Source organism: Apis mellifera, linkage group LG2 (genome assembly GCF_003254395.2).
Source record: "Apis mellifera strain DH4 linkage group LG2, Amel_HAv3.1, whole genome shotgun sequence".
In the NCBI taxonomy this organism is placed as follows: domain Eukaryota; kingdom Metazoa; phylum Arthropoda; class Insecta; order Hymenoptera; family Apidae; genus Apis; species Apis mellifera.
In genome coordinates, this window is record NC_037639.1 from 4,869,469 (window position 1) to 4,894,284 (window position 24,816).

The following is a 24,816-nucleotide window of genomic DNA, read 5'->3' on the forward strand; positions in this document are numbered from 1 at the left end:
TTTCTTCGACCGACTGTACGAACATCTGTGTCTGCAAACGGAACATATCCTTCGTATGACGCGTTGAGAAATGGAAAAGAAGAAGAAAAGAAAAAAAAGGATGTGTATCGTTTCAGAAAGTATATTACTCATTCGACACGTGGCCATTGTGTTTCACGTCACGTAATGCGAACGGAAAAATCTCGTACATCGGCCGATGTCGCGAAAAAAGAAAAAAAAGAAACGAAAGAAAGTCGGCATCAACGTCCCCAAGTAGGATTCCTCGCCTACAACACGGTTCGAGATTCACCGGAAACCAGGTTCCTCCACCTCCTCGCGTCCGAAGAGGCGCGAGTGTCTCTCCTCGTTTCGTAATTCTTGGGCAAATAATAGCACCGAAAACACACACCGGGATGTGTGAAACACCTTAAAGAAACTCCGCATCCAGTTCATGGAATTTGTAAAACCTTAAACAATGAGAACGGAGAGGGACGGAGTTGGAAATTCACACCGGTGAGGTGGGCGAACGGTTTTTCAGTGAAAAAGAGGGCAAACTGGTAGTATATCGAGAACGTGTTAGCGTTAGTTCCATCAATGTGATGAAATATTAAGTGGTTGAAGTTTACGTAAGAAACGGTAAACGTCCGTCAGGGTAAACGGCCTATTTAACGAACATTCAATGACGAGATGAAAGTTTTTGAATTAATATCGAAATTTCCCTTTTATTAATTTTTTGATTCAGCTTCTTAGCGAATTTTTTTAACGGAAATGGAGGAATTACATACTGTTTCTATAAAAGAGAAAAAATAAAAATATTAGTCATTTGAAATGAATCTTCGTGATGATTCATTGAACGAAGATTAAATATCCTATTTTATTTGCTTATAGTGTGAATTTATGTAATAATTATATATATATTAATATAAATTTAGTTTTCTTTCATGTACAATTGTTACATTTTTTAATTATTGAGAATACTATTTCTAAGGTTTGTAAATAACTGTCCCTTATTAATCGCATTCTTTCTAAAAATATTAAAAAGCATTTAATCTCTTTAATTTTTTACATACAAGTTCTTCTTCATTTTAAAAATATCATATATTAAATTTTTATTTATGATTATTACGAACGATCGAACAGGTTATTTTTATTCTTTTTCTCCATACAAATATATTTATAAAATAGAAATTTACTTTTCATGGAAAAAACTCATCTAAATATACATTATCGATGTAATAGCGTACTAAGACAGGGAAACGTATTACTCTTGCTGTTCTTGATCTTTGGCTCTGAAAAAAAATGAAATATTCCATAATCTTCTCATAAATAAAAAAATAAATAATAATAAATATAATAAAAAAAAAATTAGAAAAATATTAGAGCGTTAATATTCATGTTAACGACAATTACAGTTTATGATTAGTTATTGTAATTAAACATTAAAATTAATTCTATATTTTTATTTCCACTAAAGTATTTTGCTATATTCGCAAACAATATACGTTAAATTAAGCTAGTCCCTCTTTGTTAAACTTTATCGTTTAATATTCTAAACAAGACGTATGAAAAATGCAGCTATTGATACTTTCCTGTAATGAAACGTGCTCGAACTATCCAAGAAATTTAAATATTCAATTTCATTGAATAAGCTTTAACAAGTATTTATTATTATTATTTTTTAGATCACGTGGAGGAAAAAAACGAGCTTTCAAAAATCTTTTAATTTTTCAGTTTTCGCTTTTTTTTGCCTTTTTGCATAATTAAAACATTTTTTATCAGTTAATATACAAGATAATTCGTTTGAAACAAGTTAGATAATTTAAAGAACAATTCTAAAAACTATAACAATAAATATTAGAATTGGAAAAAATAAATTTGTTAAAGCTTATTTTTTGAGTTATAACCAATTAATTTTTCATTAAAGTGAGATCTATAATATTCCATCTTCCTTTCATCTACAATAAAATTAAATTAAATTAAATATTCGAAAAATAATTTTAAATATTTATTCTAATTTTTAGAATCATTGGAATCTTCTTAAATTTTCTACCAATCTCGTTAAAATATTCTTCATCCGTAATTTATCATTAACTTCATGTAGTCTTTCATTAGCAAATAAATAATATTTCCAAGATTGCTGGTTTTAGAATATATCTAAAAATTTCATAGATAATGATATGTCATTCGCGAGTGAATTTTTATTGTCCAATAGTTCGATAGCGATGCAAATTTTTATTATCGAATGGTTGTCGATAGCGTTGCAGATTATGTATTTAAACATAAATAAAATATGCATGCCGGAAATTGTCAGATATTCAATGCTTCTACGTTTGTCCTCATTAATGGAAAATCGGATCGAGTTCTTTAACGTCGTGAACTGTTTGCGTATGTACATGAGAAAACTTCTATTTACCGATAAAAATTTTTAAAAGTTCATGAAAATTTCAATCACCGCGGCTGGGAAAGTTTCTGACGTGAAAATCTAATTACAATGGAACAATTGTTAAGAGACTTTGAGAAAAATATCTATTTTTCTTTGAACTTCAAAATGGATTTCTATTTTAAGTGTTTCGAAAATTATATTTTATTAAAATTATTAATTCTGAATTTGGACTTCTTTTTATAATTTTTCGAAAATCAATTGTTAAACAATTATGCACTAAATATTCAAACAAATTTTTCTTAAAAACAAAAATATTTATTATTTTTGACTTACATATAAACATAGAGGAATAAGTTTTACCCTTAATATTTAATTCAATAAATTAAAATTCGCAAAAAATGAATATAATTATTAATATAAACTATAAAATTTGAACAAAATCTCGCATAAATACAAGATAAAGTTTCTTATTATTTTCTATTAAATTAATATGATTTTTAAAAAATGAATCATCAAGTCCAAAATTCCAAATTATATACGGCAATAACTAAAAGGAGGAAACGATTGATCCAATGTCAAGACGAATTTAACCAATTTCAGCCGGTGGTTAATTATTATATCAACGAAATAACGTAATAATAAGTTATTGCCCTCCTGTGCAATAGGTGTAACAAGGAAATTCTCAACTTTGCCAACTTGCGCGCAACTCAATCCCAACGCGCCTCCCTTCACGATATCCAGGTAATTCGCGGTATTGCAAATACCTTGGTACAGTTTAAAACGCTTGTCAAAGTTGAATCGATTGCCGAGAGATTGATTCAACGAGCAGAGAATTGCGACTAGTGCCATTACGGTCACCGATAATTTACGATTGTTACGTGTATAATCGGTTTGAAACGAGAGAATGGCACAAAGAGAGGGTATATATAAGACCTTTATTCGAAAGTAGATACTGTATTTGTTTCGATGAATTGACGAAAAAATATTAATCAATGTTAAAGCACAAGTTCGTCCGGGTGGAAAAAATGGATACTTGCAAGTTTTCTTTTTCCAAGGGAACAATAATGGATTTTTCAACAATGGTAAGAATTATTTACTCGATAGAAAAGATGGAGAATATCGATAACAATATTATTCCTCAAAGTTTTAGCTTTGATCGTGTATCTTAGCTGTCATATCTGTCAATGTCGTAGATTTTATATTCTTCTTCCTATAATTATCAAATATATATTAATTAACTATATCATTGGGATAAAATTATATCTATTTACACGTAAAAATTTAGATATTTGAATCAGTAATTTCAGTATCAAGAAACGAATGTACATTTACTGACAAAAATTAAGAAACAAATTCATACATTCGAATATATCTATATTTTTGATCTTTTGAGAAACAGTTTATCTATATATCGATAAACAATAAATTCCTTATACTTGCAAATTGGAATATACTTGTATAAAGAGGAAGTAAAAATAAAGAATATAAATTTGCAAATATTTAATTTGTTTCTTAACTTTTACATATAATATAACTTTGACAAACGATCAACCAGATCATAATATTTTAAAATTCACTTTAAAAACAGGGCTTCCTTCGTTCCACTGTAAACACGTTACGCAAGAAAAAAACTATTAACATAGTAAACTCGCAACTTGCCGTTTATGAAAAAAAAAAAAAAAAAAAAAAAAAAAGAAAAAAAAAAAAAAAAGAAAAAAAAATATCGCCAATATTGGTCGAATTGCGCAAGATCGATATACCGAGTATAGATCTCTATTTCATATCACAGCGTTCTGCTGCCCAACGTGACGTTTCACAAGGGGTGAAAAACGGTAATACACACGGGTCTACCTTTACTTTCTCCAATATCAATTATACACGGTTGCCTATCGATCTTTGCCCATCGACGAGCAAATCAGGCCGTGGCTAAAAATCGGGGCACGCGAGAGCACACCGAGCGGGAAAGGCCGCATTTGCGGTTCGTGGTAATCCCGTTCTCCGTTTTGCTACCGTGAAATCATAACCCCTGCCTTCATTTCACTCGTCATTACTTCGACTTGAATGTTTATTATCTCGGGTTTTAACTTTTAGACCCTTGTAAATTTACTTCTATACAAATTCTGAATCATATATAATTTTTAATTCTCTAATTATATCATCAATGTATGCTGTTTGAACTCTCTAAATTGTCCGAAATCTAATTTAGAAAGAGATTAATATAACAGCATGTTAAATTAAAAAATTAGTAGATTTTGATGTTAGGATATTAATAAAATGTTTCCAAAATTTTAAATTCAAAAATTGCAATTTTAAAATCACTTCTCTTCCAGCGATAATTTGTTTTAGAGAATAAAGTTTCAAGTAATAAAAATGTTTAATATTTAGCATTTTCTTTTTCTCCATGAAAAAATCACTTTTATCACTTTATCACTATATTATTATTACTATACTATTACATTCTGTTATTACATCATTACAAAATATGAAAATCAATTGACACAACTTCTTAATTCTTTTTTTTTCCCCAGATAAAATTGAAAAAATCGTAATCATCAACCAATATACATATTCTTTCACAAATAAAGAAATTTCATATGCAAAATATCGATCACGTTTAGCATCAAATTTATCTTATAATTTTCTATTCTGCATATTACACTGGCGAATGCAACGATGATTTTGATTCATTCATTTCAAGATTAAATTCACGTAATGGAGCATTATCTTCAGGTAAAAAAAACAGTTGAAAAATCGTATATTCCGTCACTTCTCATTTAACTCGCCGACGTTGATGTTGCGAGACGAAACAGTTGTCAGTAGTGCTCGAAACAAATAACTCTGAAACTTTTTTTCTCTCTCTCTCCATTTCTCTTCCCTCTTTATCTTAATTTCAATTTTCTTTTTGCTCTTTCTCGCCGCTTCTCCTCTTTCTCTCTTCTTCTTCTTTCTTTCGTTAAGTGAAAACACGTCGATGTTAATTTACTCGAGTTTACAGCATTCCACGGGTTGTGCGTTCCAATTCACGCCTAAGTCTCTCCCCCATGTTCCGACGTTCGAGGACGTTCGAGCATCGAAACAACCAGAATACATATGCACGTATATATGCTCCGTTGGGTTGTGCTACACGTGTATCGGTGAAAATTTTTAACCGGGATAAATTTAACGAATTTATTTGTCTTAACAATTTCATCCCACACGAATGAACGATTGAACGTGTTTTCTGAAAGTTCGACGTGCTCTACTTCGTTCGGTGAGATTCTTATATTTGAAATGTTCTCTATAAAAGTCGTATTCAAAGTTTACGATTCATTTTTAATTTTAGGGTGTAATTTTACGATTGGAATGTTATGTAAAAAGATTTGAAGAGAAATATGATGGAGAAATATTATTCGTATTATGCGAGTAAAAATGTAGATATTATTTATCGTGTTTCGATGAACGAACACTTTAAATTTGATATTAAATAAAATAGAAAATATTCATTCTATTTATTTAATTTATGTATTATGATTCCTAATATCTGTATTTTAAAAGTCAATTGATGTAAATTTTATATGCATTTTCATTTTAGGTGAAAATTTTCACAAAAAAGAAAGTTCATTTTTATGGAAATATGTATTATATAAAATGATTTATCAATTAATGTTTACTTGTCACATTTTAAGAAATTATCTAGAAATTCTTCAAAGATACAGAATCATAAATGGCTGAAGGAATAATGCGAACTGATTTTCCTATGCAATTAAGACTTGATCTTTCAAAGATTCGCATATCACAGATTTCTTTTATTACAAAGGAAAGCAATATCTATTGAAAAATCAGCAATTAATTATTTTATATATTCATATTTTATATATTCATACCATTTATAATTTTTTGCCTAACTATTAACTAACACCATCTCATCAATTTCTTTTTTAATAAAATATTATATTACCGGTATTTAAAACACATTTAGCAAAATGCATAAATAAAAGCAAAATATTAATTATTTAAATACACAAAAAATTATAATTCCTTCTTCATAGATAAAGAAGTTCTCTGCATTAATATTATTCATGAAAAAAACTTTCATAAATAATAAGTAGAGAAGTTATTTATTTTAATTCAATTCGTGTAAAATGAATAAAAAAACAAAATTCCACTTTTTCACAAAATTCCAAAAATAAGAAAGTTCTCTTTACAAATGATTTTAATGCAAAATCAGAAATACGAACGAGTATATTTTCCTAGGCTAAAAAATATTTTTCAAAAACATTCGATGGTATCCTAATTTCTGATCAATCCTTGAAACTCTCCTTAAAATTCCTTCGAAATATTCGAAAACGATGTACAGAAATTTCTCAAGACATGTTTGTTCTCGAATGCCCCTTTTCCACTATCGTGAGCCTGAACTTTGGACGCGGTTGTCAACGGTTACTTACGTAAAGTCGAGACACGTCGCCGTTGCATCGTGGCTTTTTGAATTAAAGAAGCGGAAAAGATTAGACTGAATTCTATCCGTGATCTATCACTTATCGTTATTCCAAATCTGCGAATCTCGGTAAGAAGTCTCGTTATACGTTGCCGTGTGCCTCCTTGGAACTACCTGAGAGCACGATAATCACGTGACGCGTTTTATTGCGCAACTGGATCGGTGGACGGGGACCTTGATTACGCTTGCACCTTCGCGGATATTTTTACCATTTCGTTTTTCATTTCCCCCCCCCCCCCTTCTTCTTCCTTTTTTTTTTTCACGAGCAATCACTCGATGCTCATTTTTCATTCGAAGAATATATATATATATATTGAATGGTTTGCTTCTTTTTCGCCGATTCATTTGTACGAAGTGAAGTATTTCAAACAGCGATAGTGTATCAAGAAATTTGAATTAGATTGGTGCATATGAATTGTTGTTCCTTTCCAGAGAGATTTAATTCAATGGACAAATAAAATGGCCGATTAAATTTTCCTCGTACTGTGTTAATTGTTATTAAATAGATTTGATGAATTCGAGATCCGAGAAAAGAAGATTAATGGTATATATCGGGTTTTTTAAAATTAGAATTATTATAAAGTTAAGTTTGACAAATAACTTGTTGGAGAGATAGAGTAAGAAAAAAAAAACTGGTAAAATTATTTCTGCACTTCTCGTGTAAATAGAAATAAAAATAGAATTAATAATGAAATCATCGTTTCAAATGGATTACGGAAGAAGAAAATTTATCATGAATCGTATATATTGAACGAAATTTATAATAAAAATCCGGACAAAGAATATTTGAAACGTAAAAAAGAGTTTAAACATGAAAAAATGGAGTATAAGATGTTGGAAAATAATTTAATAGATGAATTTTTTCGAAAAAGAGTTAAAAAATTGTAGAATTTTATAATTTTGAAACAATTGAACTATTTAATAATTTAACAAAAATAGAATCGAGCTGAAATTATTTCGACTAAAGCTATAGCTATATCTTCAAGATATTATCGTTGCTTTTAATTTCGAGTAATTTTCAAAAAATGACAAGAGAAATCGTAAATAGAATTAACGAGAAACTAAGTATTTTTTTTTTTTTCGAGTAAAAGTTAAAGAATACACGATATTACGATTCGAAAAATTTTTATATCGCATTATTGTGAATTTTCATACCATTTTCTCTTTTCGAATTTTTATTTAATTCTTAAAATAATTTTCTATCGAGAATGAATTTACATAGAGAATACATGCATTCTGTTCAAGCAAAATAAATTCACGCAAGTTTTTTTTTTCTCCACCATCGAAACATAACGGAAAAAAAAAAAAAAAAAAAAAAAAAATGAATACTGTAGTTCTGAAAACTCGTATTGCGTAACTCGATCGGTGAACACAGGCCCCGATGACGCGTGCACTTTTGCAAGTATTTTTATTTTCACGATACACAAGTTTGCGAGCAAATTTTTCCTTTTCTCCAATACTCGTTTAGAAAAATTCTTATTGACGGGAGAAATTTTTCATCGATAAACATCTTCGCGATAATACGCTATCTTGAATAGAATCTATCTTTGCATACAAAAACTGTACAATAAATTTTAATTTCGTTTAATTTTTAATAAGAGATTAAAAAAAAAAAAAAGAAACTGCAATTAAATAAACGATTTTGTAATATACGAAGACACGGTTGTTAAAGGCCTAAAAGTTGGCTATACGTTTAGTTTTTTTTTAGCGGACTTTAGCAACGTTTCATCACTTTGCAAAAGCGCAACATATATGAAACGTGACATGCAAGAAATAGATAAGCAAACCACGAACACAGGTGCAATTGCACGTTACCATGGATTCAGAGCTACTGTCTCTAAGGTTAAAGTACAAGGATCGATTTAATTAGCCGTTCAAGTAATACACGTAATTGCCGTGTAACTATTTCATAATTAATATATTTTTTGTACGATTCCAAGTTTAAGAATGTTAAATGCATTTTTATTAACCTTCTCTTTTCCTTTCTTTTTTTTTTTTTTTTTTTTTTTTTTTCTTCATTAATCTTCAGAATTATTGAATAAAATTTTTCAATATAGTTGCATTTATGCGGCACGTCAAGTTTTCTTTCTGGCAAATGTTAATTTTCCATAGCAAGTGTTATTTCTCCATTGTGTGATAACGAAAACGCTATAAGTCTTACGCGATAAAAAACTAACTATATCGAGACACAATTGAAATAATGTACTGCCTATATAGAACTTTGATAAATTAGGCTATACATTAATCTGTTGATCGTACGATACGCAATCTCATTGTTAACCTCAGGTATAGAAGCGTAGCGATGGTTGAAAATATTATATCGTTCTCTCTGTATCAAGTAAGTCGATGGTTCTATTTTCCATCGTTCTGTTAATTATCGTCAATCAAGAATCTATTTATCTTCATATATGTTACGAATCATTAGAATGTGTTTTACATTGTCATATAGCGTTGTCATAACGATTTTTCTAAGTCATCTTTTTACCATCCCATTAAACAAGAATGTACATTTTTAAAATGAGTTTCATTGCGCGGATAAAAATTGCGTTTGAATCTAAATAAATTGTTTTATCGTATGTAATATCACTTTATTCGTTTCATCAAGTATAATTTATTTAAATGAATTTTCTAAATTATAAATTATTAAATAGGAATTAAATGATGGAATATATATATATATATATATATATCCAATATAAATCGGATGATTTAGTAAATAAATATATTTTATCATTGTATTTAATATCTATTTAAGTAATATTTCTATTTTAAAAAAAATTATATAACGATTAATATTTTTCCAACCGTGAAGAGCTAGAAAGAAAGAAAAATTTATCGAATTAGATATATATTAATATATATATTTACTTCAAAATGTAGAAATAGTGATAGTGATTATAAAAATTGTGATAAAAGTTTCATTTGCTTCAACTTATATAGAGAGATTGAATTATTCTGAATTCATGAGTTACAAAGATCGCATTACATTTATTTACTAAATATAATCTAATTTATACCGATGAAAAGTCAATAATTGCATCAAAAAATTAATTCTCGAAATATTGCATATTCTAAAATGAATACATTATAAAATATCACGTACACGTATGATATAAAATGATTCATTTCACTTTGTATCAATTAATAATCCAGTTCTATTAATATTTTAATTCTTCTTTTCACGATCTTATCAAATCTCTTCAAAACTTTGTTAGAATTTCATTTGTACGCCATTGTTTGAAAAAAAAAAAAAAAAAAAAAAAAAAGAGCACGTTAAAAAATGTAAAATTTCGCGCGTATTGATGCACGTTAACCATTATGGCGCTCAGATAAGCATGCACCGCGAATTTTATCACGCGACACAACTAATATACTTTTACAACGAAGATGATGGTATATACATGTATATATACGGCTAATCGTTCGACAGTTTCGTTAAGTAATCAGGTAAATTCGTCCTTCGCCTATTATCTACCGATAGCGTACTCGTGTTTCATTTTTTTCCTTTTTTTTTTTTTTACTTATTCGAAGTTTAAAGTTTATTTTAACTAAAACTAATATGTATATTTTAATATACTTGAAAATTCTAGACTAAATTAATATTTAGTCTGAAATATTAAAAATATCATTATTGCATAAATATTTTAGTAAATTAAGATTTAATTTGTTAATGACATCGAATATCTTTTACTTGAAATTTAATTTTCTCCGGAATTAATCTACGAGAGTTGTTCTTCTTCGATTGACGCGTATTACTCTATATAAATGCAATAATTGGATTAGAAAATTCATTTTCATTTATCTTATGAAACGAAACATTCTATTTCGTAGATTCGAATAATTTTTTAAAGGAAACCAATCGTTTCAAAAATTTCAAAAAAAAAAAAATTAAACAGTTTAATAGGATAGGTGTGTGTACACTAACAAATTTTCCTAAGAATTTGCCTAAGAAACGTAAAAAAAATCGTAAAATCAATTGTTATAACCTTTTTTTTTTTTTTCCAATTTGTTCTCATATGTTAGTCTCTTTAAAATACAAGTTTATGTTAATTTATCTACATTTTCTTTTTCAAATTATTGCATAATTTATATTCGATCTTACAACAATTTGTCACAGAAACAAAACTATAATACCATAATTATATTACCAACAATAGATTCATATTTTCAAGATACAAATCGATGACATAATTGCGCAATTAAAAAGTGGAAATCTTTGCCCGACACGACACTATTCACGTTTCGAAATGCGTTTGTGGAAAATTATTTCGTAGGCTTATTTGCGCAGACCGACTCCATAATATTCTCAACAGCGAATTGTTACACGTGGCGAGCATCGTCCTCGGCAAATGGGCCGCGAGTCGTTTGCAACAGCCATTTTCAGACACCGAGAAACAGTAAACCCTATGAAAAATGTCGCCGTCTACAGACATGATTTGCATTCGTGCAAATAACACGGCAATTGTCTATAGTTTCAACGTATTATTACGAAGGATTTTTCGTAAGAGAGACACGTTAAGAGAATTGCCAAGAAAAATCGTAATTTTCAAAAAATTCGGGAAGAATTATTAATTGAAAGTAAATATATCAACGATAAATCAATTGAATCAATGAAAATTTCCCGATCGAACTTGTCTCGAATAAAAATTGTAATTTTTAATATATTTTTGCATCGCGTTTTGAAAACTTGTAAACGATCGAAAAGCATTAAAAATGAATCGAACCAGCTATTTTAAAATGTTTCTCGATTTAAACTAGACGAAGTTAAATTGTTGTACCCCCCCATTGGAAACTTGTTGCGCATCCTTTGCGCCACCCAAACTCACCCGAACAGCCTGATCTCTATTAACGAACAAAGTTGATGGTGAAAAATGATCATTAGCGTTTACAGCACGTTCCGATTAGATTTAATATATATTGTTTCGAAGCAAGTTTCAAAGAAACACACTACATCATCACGAGTCGAAAGAGTAAATGTTGTCCCAGAGACATAGTCCATAGAGGAAACGTAATACACTGGTTGGCAACCGTCTCACAGTCTCGTGTGTCGCATTCGTTTTACAGCTACTTAAACTTACCAGGAATCAACGATATGTAACAATGTAACGCGATTCTCATCGTAACAAATATTGTTAATACACACCGGTAGTAGAGCTCGACGCGATATTAATCCTGTCACGATGCGTTTCGGTTCGATTTTTTTTTAATAGGCTCGATGGAGGTAACGCTTATCTCGGTTTCCACCGTGCGTGCACGTACACGCGATACACACATTCGTATTCACGCTCCAGATCCACGGGTTAGTGGGGAAATCCTTCGTCAAATAGATAAGTCACGACTTTAACACTTATAACATTTCCATTCCATTCCGACCGTCTATTCCTATTCCACGATCAACTTTCTTACTTTTCAATCGAAATCTTTAACACCAACCTGCAAATTCTAAAATTTATCAGAACCGTACAGTAGAATTCTTCCATTGAGCGCCTATTTTAAAAATAACAAAAGAGGAAAAAACAAAGAATAAAAAAAGATATATGTATATATATATATAAAGAGAGAGAGAAAGAGAGACCTCTTACTTGCGCAATTCGTACTCATCCATCGATGAATTATAAGGAACATAGCCACCCCTAAATGTTTCCTTCCCACTGGAACAACACACGAATATCCGGGGTGAAACGTGGGGAGGGGAAAAAAAAAAAAAAAAAGAAAGGTTCGATGGATTGCGTAGACGCTCACGGCCGAGTAGGATAGCCGTCACGTGCTGGACGATCCGGCCACGTTCACCGTCCAACCGTCGAGAAGCGACTGTGCGTTCGCGGCTACTCCACCTCCTACCACCTAGCAACCCTCCTCGTGGAGAGGAGGGCACACGCACCAAGAGGCCACGTTCTACTGCTGACACACAAACGCTCGCGCCACAGCAAGCGAACGCAGATATCAAAGATATACGCGGTGTATACGTGACGCTCGCTCTAAGTGTAAGTATATATAAGGCTGATCCGTGTTTCCACACCTATACAGGTGCAGGGGGTGAGCGCGCGCGCGCCTAGCGTACACCTGAGCGCAGCCGGGCCTGTGTAAACGAAAAATGCATTACGAAAAACGAGTTGAGAGGAGAGAAACGAAAAGAAGTGCAGGTAGAAGAACGTATATGCACCGGCGGCGTGTGCTGTAACAGTCGAACTTTGCTGCCGTTGTGAACTCGCATTCGAGTGAGTGCGTTTTCTTCGAGTATTTGAAGTGGATGATAGTGGATGAAAGAAAAGGGGGAAAATGGGAATATCGTTCATTTAAGATATCAAGTGATTGTAATTTATATATATAGTATCAATCGATTGTTTCCCGATATTTGAGGGTTTTTTTTTCTTTTTACCTCTTTTTTTGGATTAATTTTATCATATAGATTCGTTCCTGCCCCTAACTCGCTCGAACAACGGATTTCTTGAAATATAATCGATAATGGATTTTTGCTTCCTGTAGAAAAAAAGCTGTTGAATAGAGAATAAGAATCTTTAGAAATAAAAATATCTTTTATTATTAATAATTGCATGATGCATGATGCAGAAATAAATTCTATTTAAAGAAAATTTAATTTTCATCATATTAAATCGCTTGATTATAATTACTATAATTATAAACTTATAATTTTACTGATTCACTTTATTATAAATAGTTCTATCATGGATAATTGCTGATCTTGCTATCCTTAAAATTACAGAAATAGAGATATATACTTGCTAAATAAATAAGAGATTCATAGCAAAAATGTTATTCAATTTTATTTCTGCCTCTATCACAATTTCATAATTTAATTAAATCGTTCAATTTTTTCTTTTAAAGTAATTGCAAAAATAAAACTGAAATAAAGAAGATTGTTTCATTCTTTAAATGTTCCATTAAACCATGCTTTTGCTTATATTCTCTTAAAATTTCCTACAGATTATTTGTTGATTCAAAATTCTTGAATTTTCAACATTCAAACGATATATATATAAATTATTCGCACCATCGAGAAGGTTAATTAATTTTCCTTGAAAAGTACACGAATTGTCAGGGGTCGTTTCCATCGTGAAACAGAACTTTTTTTATTATATTCTTATTCTACTACATTTATCGTCACTTTGTCCATCGCTAATACGTTCGTCAATGCACTCGATAATATATTCAGTTCGCACGTGCACATACCACGCACGATGCAGTTCTATTAGTCTGCTTACCGATGACAAACGCAAGTGCATCCGAACGATTGCTGCACGCACAAAGCGTGTCGTAAACGCTGTCGTGTTTGCACGCAAGCGATCGCATACGGCTCTCTCTATGCACCATGATGACGATCCTCGAGGACATCGTGCCATATGCTCTGTCCTATCCGTTGCTCAGTTACCGTGTGTGTGCAAATTCACTGTAGGATAGTGAAAATGTACGCACAATACGATAATGAAAATGTTGATACTTTGTATTAGAAATTGATTTCGATGTCGACTTGATAATTTATAAATATTCGGAAGAATACTAAAAGCCAGAATAAAGAATCGAGTTAATTTCTAATTGAACATTTTGCAATAAAAGAAGAGAAGAGAACAGATCCGTTTTTGTAACAATTTTAGGGAAATTAGAAGAAGAATTTGTTTTGAAGTTGAAGTTGTTTTTGAGATTGAAAAGAATAATTAAAGAAATATATTTTTTGTTTCAATTATTAGTGAATTTTTCGAATTTGAAGCACAATAATTTAACAAGAAAGAAATTCTTTTGTCAAAAAAATTGAACTTGTAATTGTTTTAAATAGCTGAATAGTTCATATTGAGAAAATAGGAAAATATTTATTACTTGTGAATGCTCGTGAAACAGGAGCTTTAGCCTGGAGAGTAGGGATTGTGAATAATGAGCGTGTCAAGAGTCAATTTACTTGCTTACAACCTCGTTAATTTTTTAATTGAATGAATTCTTGAACAAACGCTTTTTCATTTGACAAGCAAAGAATTAAAACAAAGAGAAGTTTGAATTTTTATCACACTGTTGTTATTCTTTGAAGATGTAAACATAAATACATTAAAAAATAGGAAATTTCTAATGCTTCTGATGAATGAATATTTAAAAAAATATATTATTTTATTTTAACAACGTTCAAGAAAAAGATCTATTTCTGCATCATTATTATATCAAGCATTTAAATTGATTTTTGTATTAAAAATTTCTTTCTCTTTCTTTGAAACAATTTGTCCAATTTTATGCATATGATATAATTCATATAAAATAAAATCTCTGAAACATTCTACAGATAATTCAATAAAATGTTTCTTTTGTAAAATATACATATAAAACAACCATAATTAATAAATATATATAATTGATCGATTAATTTATCTATCTAATTAATACATTAAAGAAACATTACTAATAATGAATATTTAAAGACTTTTAATTTTAAGATATTTAAAATATTTGCAATTAGTGAAGTCATTATTTCACAATTACTAAAATATTTTTAAGCAACCAAAAAAATAAAGTTTTGTGATTTCATGAAAGCATGAAATACAAATCGTATCTTGATAAATGTAAACAATCTACATTTCTTTACGAAACATCCAAAAAAGAATATGATCTTTGAGAAGAACGAGAGAAGAATTGTATGAAAATATTCTTCCACGAAATAAATTTCACAAATGCATTTATTATCTTTTCAAATAGAATTTCTGCATTCCATAAATTTATTCATGACTACATAAATTATTATAAAAAAAGATTATATATATTGAATTATATTATATTTTGATAATATTTTTACAAACTAATATTTGTATTTTATAAAAATTCTCTCGTTTCTCACAAGTATAATATTAATTTATGAAATTTTAATTAATACCTAAATCAAATTTATAGAAATTTATAGATTTCAGAAATTTTATTAATTCACGAATTACTTACACGCATCATTTATTTTTTTTATAAAATTTGACAAATTGTTTCAAATGAAGAGATAAGAATAGATATATCTATTAGATTATCTATCTATTATCATCTATAAGATTAATTGAAGATAGAAAAGTGATATAGTGATAATATCTTCTATTTGTTTAATAAAATAATCTGTATGTTTTTTCAAATATTAAAACATTAAATGTTACGTTTTATTTAAAGAAAAATAATGCATTTGTATCAATTCTTATCATTATTAAAATACATTTGTACTACTTTTTTTTTTAAATTTAAATATGAATATCATTTTAAAAATATAATATACTTGTCTTACTTTTCCACAAAAACACTAAATATTATCACAACTAAAAAAATATTTGTAATACTTTTCTTTTACACGAATATTTATAAATATTATTTATCATTTATTATATTAACAATAAAATATATACATCTGTATTTTCTATAAAAACACTAAAAATATTGCATTATTTTTCCTTTGTATAATTATGTAACATTTATTATGTTTAATAAAAAAAAAAAAACATTTTCATTAAATCCTTCAATTACAAATTCTTCACTGAATCATTCCACTCCACGAATTAGTTGTTAATTAGCAACATTACAAAAAGAAAAAAATAAAAATAAATAACACATTCAAATTTCGAGTTAAAATCGTCACACGTAACAGGAAATAATCCAGTGTTCTTGCAGCGCGAGTCCGGACGCGTCGACGAAATTTCCGGAGTGTATAAAGATTCGTTTAAAAAAAAAAAAAAGAAAGAAAGAAAGAAAGAAAAAAACGTCGTTTCTTCGTCTGACAAAACGTATCGTTTAAACGGAGAGAAACATCGCAGACGTGGTCATGAATAATGTAATTAGGCTGGGCAGCCGCCTTTTCCATTTGAACATGTTTGTGCACGAATGTACAACGCGTCACTGTTAACGACAGGACATTTTTATCGGCCCTCATGTGAACGGGTGCTGCGGGCGCAGCTGAAGGAAACCAGAGTGGAAAAGGTACATTACCGGTGACATTATGATAATCGAGGGATTGCCCCTCTTTTCGATTTCTTCTCCCCCACTGGAGTGTTGTGGTCACTGCTATATTTTTTCCCCCTTGTTTTTTCGTGGCTACGAGGCCCACCTACGAGGAATTCCTTTTTTTTTTTTTTCAACGGAAGAACTCTGTTTGACAACTTGAGACGAGTTTCGTGGTCTGGAAACTAATCTAACCTGACACGTCATTCGCGATATCAGACGTTTGGACGTTTTAAAAAATCGTTGAGAAACGTATGTATGCAACTCGTGTTTGACGAGTTTCAAGATTTTGGATAATTATTATACTCTTATATTCGAAAATGAAGAGAATTGGAGGAGTGAAAAATCAGTATCATGATTTTTTTTTTTATGTTGGATAAACGAATATCATTGGCGTTAAAAGTTGTAATATTTCAATTGAAATATTCTTAAATTTTTTTGAAACAAACGATAAGACGTATCGATAAGATTTGAAGAAAACCTGATTTTATACGTGGTAAGAAACAGTTTTGATAAGATTCATGGAAAATTAAAATTTAATATTATTATATTGAGATGGTTATTCATCATATAAAATGAGATTATATTATAATTATTATGAATTATAAAAAATTTTGACCGTTATTAATAATTCCTTAATTTATTTTTGATATTTTTAAAACAATATTACATAATTTATTCGAAGATTAGATTTGTTTAAGTGAACATCCATTGAAAATCCACTATTCTAATCACTAAAATCACTATTTTATAATAAAAAAAAATATATTTCGTTATCTTTAAATTGTGTAAATAAATATTATTTAGCAAAACATTCAATCAATAAATTTATTATTTAAATAGACCTCATATATGTTGAATCATCAATTTATTTCTACTATCACAATAGTTGCTTACAGAAAACGTTTCATAACCACACTTTATCAGATTTTCTTCGAATTTTAGCGATATTAATCCCGATAGCTAACACTCTCCCGACCAAAGCAATCTTCCGTTCAACTCTTGCTAAAATGTTCGATAATGAACTATTGATTCCATCGTTCGATTAAAAATAAAAGAAACGAAGCGATTCGATATCGATATATTTTGTTTTCCAATGAAATTTCACGTTGATATTAATCGGTATTATTAAAAACGATATTAAAATAACGTTCAAAGAGATATCGTGGGCGATGGTTCTGATATTAAGGAATAAAAATAACATTTAAGGGTTCGTTCTACTAACCTTTTGGCGAAATTCTTAATTAGGCGAACAGAGTAGCGGTAGACACGTAAGCGGAGTGAAAGCTCGCTCGACCTACATTTATAGCCATTCGTGGGGGGTAGTCATAGACACTATCATCCCCGGAGACTAAGCACCCCCTGTTATTCAGCCTATCATGGATCTGATGTGTTATCAACGAAAATGAAGTAATAATGTTCGCATACGCTGATCAGATCGAGGTGTTTTCTTTTTTCTTTCTTTTTTTTTTTAAAAGATAAAATTGTTAATATTTAATTTAATTGTGATATTATAATTACGAACAATGTAAGCTGCATGAAATGATTTTTCTTTTCTTTTTTTATTATTAACATTGATTCATTTGAAGAAGAAATGAATGGATAGAAAAGATTTTTAGCTTGAAATAGTTTATTCGATTGTTTAAAAATTTTTAATGTTCGATGTATCGAAAGATATTCGAAAAATTATTAAACATTGAACAATTTTATCTTGTAATAAATTCTATTTCTACTCTTTGATACTGAAATTATTCAATTTTATAATTTAATGATTCATTTTCATTACATTCTACGAAATTAATCGTTATATAATTTTTTATAGATATGATTGTTTTTTTCAAAATTCTCTTCGATCGAATCGAAAAATTTTTATCAATAAAACTAACTAATAATTCTCTTTTTAACAAATAATACGATAACATTGTATATTCCTATTTCACAAAGGTATTATGGGACGAGGCTATTTATCGAACTACGTTTGAAAACACATAAGTGCTAAATGTAAGTTCAAATGACACTGTGAAACGATAATTAACGGGCTGTTATTAAGTTAATATTTAGCTAACATATTTAGCTGGTTGCGATAAAGTGTATCACAGTCAATAAATTAATCACAAAATAGCTGTAATAATAATAACTAATTCAACGCGCATTGTACAAAAAAGAAAGAAAAAAGAAGAAAAATTAATTCCTCCAATGCTTATAAAAATTCAAACAATTTCCATCCAATACGAGTTATACATAAATGCAACGTGAAATAACTTGGAATAAAATTCCGGGGATTGTTAAAAACAATGGCTGAAATATCCCCGGAACCGTTTGTCGACGAGGAATGTGTCACTAACGAATTTTATCTTGCTTAATCGCGAATTCTTATGCGATCAGGCCAATGAATACGGTACGATGCTTCGACATCTGATTATTTAAAGTTATTAAAAGCCGAGGTGGCAGAGGTCATTGTTCATATCCGGTGCTCGTGAATGGCACAAACGTTTCATCAGTCCAAGACGCATGTGTTTGGCCCCCTTTTGTGAGAATTTAATTTGAATTTTAATCTGAATTTTAATTCGAATACTCTTTTTTTTTTTTTTTTTTTACGCCACATTTTCCTACCACTGTGTAAACACTGTTTATCGCGGAAGCGCCTGAGAATGTATTAAAAAACGATTAAACTGAGGATGTTAATGCAATTATATCAAATTTGAATATATAAAAAACTATAGAATGAGCATAATACGCAAAAAGATATAAAATATAATACGATATTCGAACAATGAGGAAAAATAGTATTCATGAAATTTTAATTTTTGCATAAACATCCGCAGTTTAAATGTTGCAATAATTTCGCACTAACTTAAAGTTTTATATTATACACATATGTATTTAACGTATACTCTTTGTTTCATTTATCGTTGTTAATTTTAGATTTTAACATTAGATTATATGAAGATAGAAATCATACCTGATAAAAAGCTAACACTAACAGAATAAATTAAATCTTTAATCATTTCTTCTAATAATAATAAAAAGAAATTTGAGAAATGATAGGTGAAAAAAAAAAAATGTAAAAATAAAATAAGGAAGAAACGTTCTCTCAAACCTTGTCCGTGACGATAGGGGAAAAATAGGGAGAGGTTGGACCGATCCTTTGTTGGTCCAAGATATGAAATAAAGTGCGAGGCTATGGTTATCGAGCTTATCTCGCATTCCCAGCGAACGTTTTTAATGTGACACACAGTGCAAGTATCGAAGAAGTCTTTTCAATTACTTCCTTTGACGATATTTCTTTTTTTTTTTTTTTTTTTTTTTTTTTATTATCGGAACGTTACAAAATTGTAAAAGGATTATATATTCCTTAATGATGGAAAAAACTTCAGATTTATTCAATGATAAACTTCTGTTGAATAAATTTTTGAAGAGCTTTAACGTTTCGAAACTTTTTATTTTTTCCTATTGTATTAGTAATACTTTTTCTTTTAGTCTTATATCACAAATTTATTGGAGTTCTAGATAATATAAATGACTCATTTCTTGGTTAGCCTCCAAAAGGAAGGTCAGACGGTCTCACGTTTAATTTTAAAATTGCCTTTATAATTAATACAGTTACGTGATAGTTTTAATAGAATAATTTATAATTGAGGATAATCTTTTGAACATATTCGAATATAAATAATATGAATTTAATCGACTATTCAGAATAATTGAAGAGATATTTGTTTAAATTGATTTTTTCCCTTTCAAATAGATGTATACGTATGCACATACTCTCACCATTGTAAAAATTGAAATTTCCATTTCCTTAAAAAGGAATATATATACATATAAATTTTTCTTAATAAAGAAGAATATACCACAATTAAAATACAAGTGGTTAATATTTTTTAATTTTATAAAAATTTGCACTTTTTTATTTTTTTAAATTTTGACAAATTATAGAAATCTACTAAAACAATATAATTGAAATATTCAGTTTTTGTGAACTGAGATTACTTTTTTTTTTTTTTTTTTTTTTTTTTTTAAATAACGCGATGTGTAAGCGTAGTTAAACGTAGTCGAATTATCTCTATAATTAGTTAATCACAATATAAATTAGTTCAACTACGGAATTAGTTCAACTGCAAAATTTTAATATTTTTTTTATAGATACGTATACATATAATTCGATCCTGTATTAAATTATATAAATCATTTATTTTATTTCTTTTGATAGAAAAAATTTTATTATATAGATTTTAATGAATTCGACATTAATGAATTAATAATGAATTATCGTAAATTATAAAATTTTCTTCTGTAGATTTCTTTTTTTCTTTTATGTCAAATGGATAATAAGAATATCTGCTTCTAAAATTTTGATTGTCTACTATCAAACTTCTATACCATTATACAAGAGAATGTACCAATATTAGGAGCAAATATATAACACAAAATAGTATCATAGAATAATTAGACGATTTGTAAATTGAAGTTATTCAAAAAATCACAATGAAAATATCTAAATTTATGTACGGCCATTTTTCAGAAACTCGACGATTTACACATTCCTTTATTATTTATTGAATAAAAGAAAAGAAGAAAATTTATTAATACGATATGTACAATCTCATCAATAATATTCGAATTCCGTAAGAAAATCTAGAAATAATTTCTCGGATATGCCAACATCCTCCCTTCGACAAAAGTATCGACTTCCTTTCCATGGAAGCAACAAGTGAACCACGACCTCTCCACTAACTCCCCTACTGCATTTCGATTCACGCATTTCGTTCCAAAAGAGAGAGAGAAAAAAAAAGGGGGGGCTCGCGTAAAAATAATTCCCAGTAGGAGCTGAAACGATCTCGCTGGCTCTTCGTGTTCAACTTCGTGTTTGCTCCCATATTTCTAAACGCTTGCGTCACTTTCGAAACTTAATAACGCACCGTGGCAAGCAATTTAATGACACTCGATCGTTGATTATTATTGCGATGACCTAACAATGAGTTATCGTCTTTCGAATGTTAACAGGGTAAAAGTTACGTGTCGTGGCAGGGTACGTGCTTCGTGGATCGTGCAACCGAACCTTTACGATACGCGCTCATTGTTTAGATGCCTTCCATTTCTTCTCTTTCCCTTTTTCCCCCCTCCCCTCCTCTTTTTTCTCTTTTTCTTCTTTTTTCTTTCTTTCTTTCTTTTTTTTTTTTTTTTTTTATTACCATTTCGTCGAGGCGTGGAACGCTCGAGAATGGCTCGTTTGTACTTACTTACACGGTATGTTTCTGCATACACACGGTCGTCACCAGGGTTCATGGAACTCGGGTCGTGAGCTCAGAATGAAATGGTACGCGGCCCAACAGCTGCGTGAAAACCACGTGAAATTGCGTACACCTATTGCGATGCAATTTTTGTTTGTTGCACGGCTATGGACGAAGGAACGTCGCACCAGGAAGCTAATGAATATTATTCAGGAATACATTTGTAAACGGAACTCGCGTACCGCCTGCTATTCCCATTGATAGATGGGACGGTGAATAACTTTCGAACGCGTGAAACGCGTTCCTCTCGATGTTTCCACGGATATTTTACGAGACAGCGAATTAAGAAGAGTTGGTTGCAACAACCGTGATAATGTTACTAAACTGTTAATTTAATTTGTGCACGCCAAGTGAGGATAAAATGATTTATCAAAAATATACTGGATAAATAATATACTGTTGAAATGGATGGATACCGAATCTCCGAAAGGATATCTCTCTAACTATTCTAATTATTTTAACGTATTCTCTTGGCCAAAGAAAAAAAAATTCGTGTATATTTTTGAAAGAAAATATCCGATTTCAATTGTCGCATAGATATAGCGATAATCTAAACCTAATCGTTTGTTGAATGGTTACATTGTACGTAGAGTATACGTTCCTTGAAATATAAGTATCAGATTTTATTTTTATTCATATCTGTCGTATCACAATCAATTATGCGAAATATCTAAATATTTATATGCATAATTCTTCCGTGCAGAAGTTACCTCTGTCAATATCACCACAAGAATACGCCTTTAGTTCCAAGAATATCGTAGCAGAAGAATTCGAAGTACATTCAAAAACATCACCTTGGTTGATTAAAAATTAAAAAAAAAAAAAAAAAAGGGAGGGGTATTAAATTTTTAAATCAATATCTCCGTTTAACTTTAAATTTTTTAATCTCGTTAAAAACTCATTTAGAAACTCGAAAAATAAATCGCATTAAAGTCCCGTGAAAAATTAAATAAATAAAAATCAGAACAATAAGGGGATGGAAGGAGATTATCTCGAAATTTAAGAGAAGAATTTATAAGTTGATGTATACGTACTTAGCAAGATTTTAAGAGTTATTTATTATCGAGAACGCGTGGAAGAAACGTTTAGAGAGCGAGTAATGTATATATAAACGAAATACGAAGAGGGAACTGTGTTTAGCAGTTTTGTATCTGCCTCATCAGCTGCTATTCAGCATTTACACATAGTTGCACGATTACGAAAGTGAACCGATTAATTAATAATAATAATTCTATGGAAATATATGCATTTTATTCGAATAACTTTCGTTTTTCCACGATTTTTGGAATTTATGGTAAAATTAATACTACGTACGAAAAGTCGACTACATTTTATGAAGACTAAAGAATTTTAAATGTATAAAATTTTGGAATAATTAAAGAAATACAAATAATAAATAAATAAATGAATTTGTTTAGCTAACATTTTCAATTGAGTTAAGTAACGACGTACTCTTTACCGAGTCACGAATGCAAATAAAATCCTGTAATTATCCAAGCACTGAATATGCAAGTTTGGATAAACAAGTATATCTTTTCAAATTTTTTTTTTCTTTTTTACAATATATCGATGTTATAAACATCTTTTTTTTTGTGACAAATAAAATATATACACGTATGTACGCTTTTAAAAAATTCAACTTTTAAAAACTTACCGATTCCTTTGGTTTCGCATTTAATTCGACGACTGCCTTTTGAAGTTCGCAGTTTTGTCGACGTAGTAATGAAATCTACGCAAAATAAAAAAGAAAAGGAACTTTAATAGCATTTTAATGCGTGAAAATGCTAAACGTAATTGCTTAAATCATTCGCTTGCCTTGTAATATCGAGTTCATAATGCAAATTACGATCTAAACGCGAGACACTTTAAGTTATTAATTTCGTGATTACATCATACTTTAAAACTTAATCTCTAAAATCGAGTGAAATATTACCAAGTAATATAACTTCTCCTTCTTCATAAAATTTTTCATTATTTATATTATTATAATACGACACTAATTAATTAATTGATTTTAAATGCTATTAAATATTACTCATTACTATTGTAACATTGAAATATTGAAACTTTGAATATTCTTGAAAATTCGAAAAATAACCAATTTATTTTAATATTTGTCTAGATCGAGCAACCATGTTGGAACAGATAATTTTCTAAATCATTTAGTTATAAAATTATATTATACTACAACAAATACGACATCATTCTACAATTATGTAATCATTAGAAGAATTCCATTGTTCCAGATTCCAATTTTTCTTCTAAACTGTCCTTATAATCGTAAAAAAAAAAAAAAACGAATAAATAAATTTAAAACGAAACACGATAATTGTAAAATCGAAATACACTCGATACTTATGACTCAAATATCTAGAATTCGACGATTTTGTTGAAACAGCGAACGAAAAAATCGGTATCTCCTAACCTGGAGGGGAATGAAAAAAATGTGGAGGGGCAAGGGAAGAGGAAAGCTGACATGGAGAACGCGGTAATCATGCTACGGACTTAAATATTGGTAACCATAATCAGAAGGAAGTCCGGTGGTACGCCATGGGCATACGGACCATACGATGCGCGTTTCTGTTTGCCTTTCTTATCTCAGGTTTGCGCTGCGATAAACCGCCCTTCCTCTTCTCCAAACGTTATTCCACCTATACCGGCTTAACATCTTGCCACGAACGGTGGGAGCAACGAAAGTGAAACGATTCGAAACGTTTTAAATTCAC

General features: G+C 29.7%; 1 protein-coding gene across 5 annotated transcripts in view; it reads right to left on the bottom strand.

The window, feature by feature from the left end:
- Positions 1-24,816, bottom strand: part of LOC411348 (thyroid receptor-interacting protein 11) — a 58,341-nt gene that overhangs the window by 30,279 nt on the left and 3,246 nt on the right. For 2 of the 5 annotated variants that reach the window (XM_006560431.3, XM_394822.7), the window contains exon 3: positions 23,745-23,819. The exons of 1 other annotated variant lie outside the window; for it this stretch is intronic. In XM_006560431.3, coding sequence (XP_006560494.2) covers positions 23,745-23,819 — 75 coding nt within the window. Of the gene's footprint in view, positions 1-12,411; positions 12,653-23,744; positions 23,820-24,816 lie in introns of those variants that run through there. 2 more of the 5 variants (XM_016910895.2, XM_026446396.1) reach the window with 2 other exon arrangements.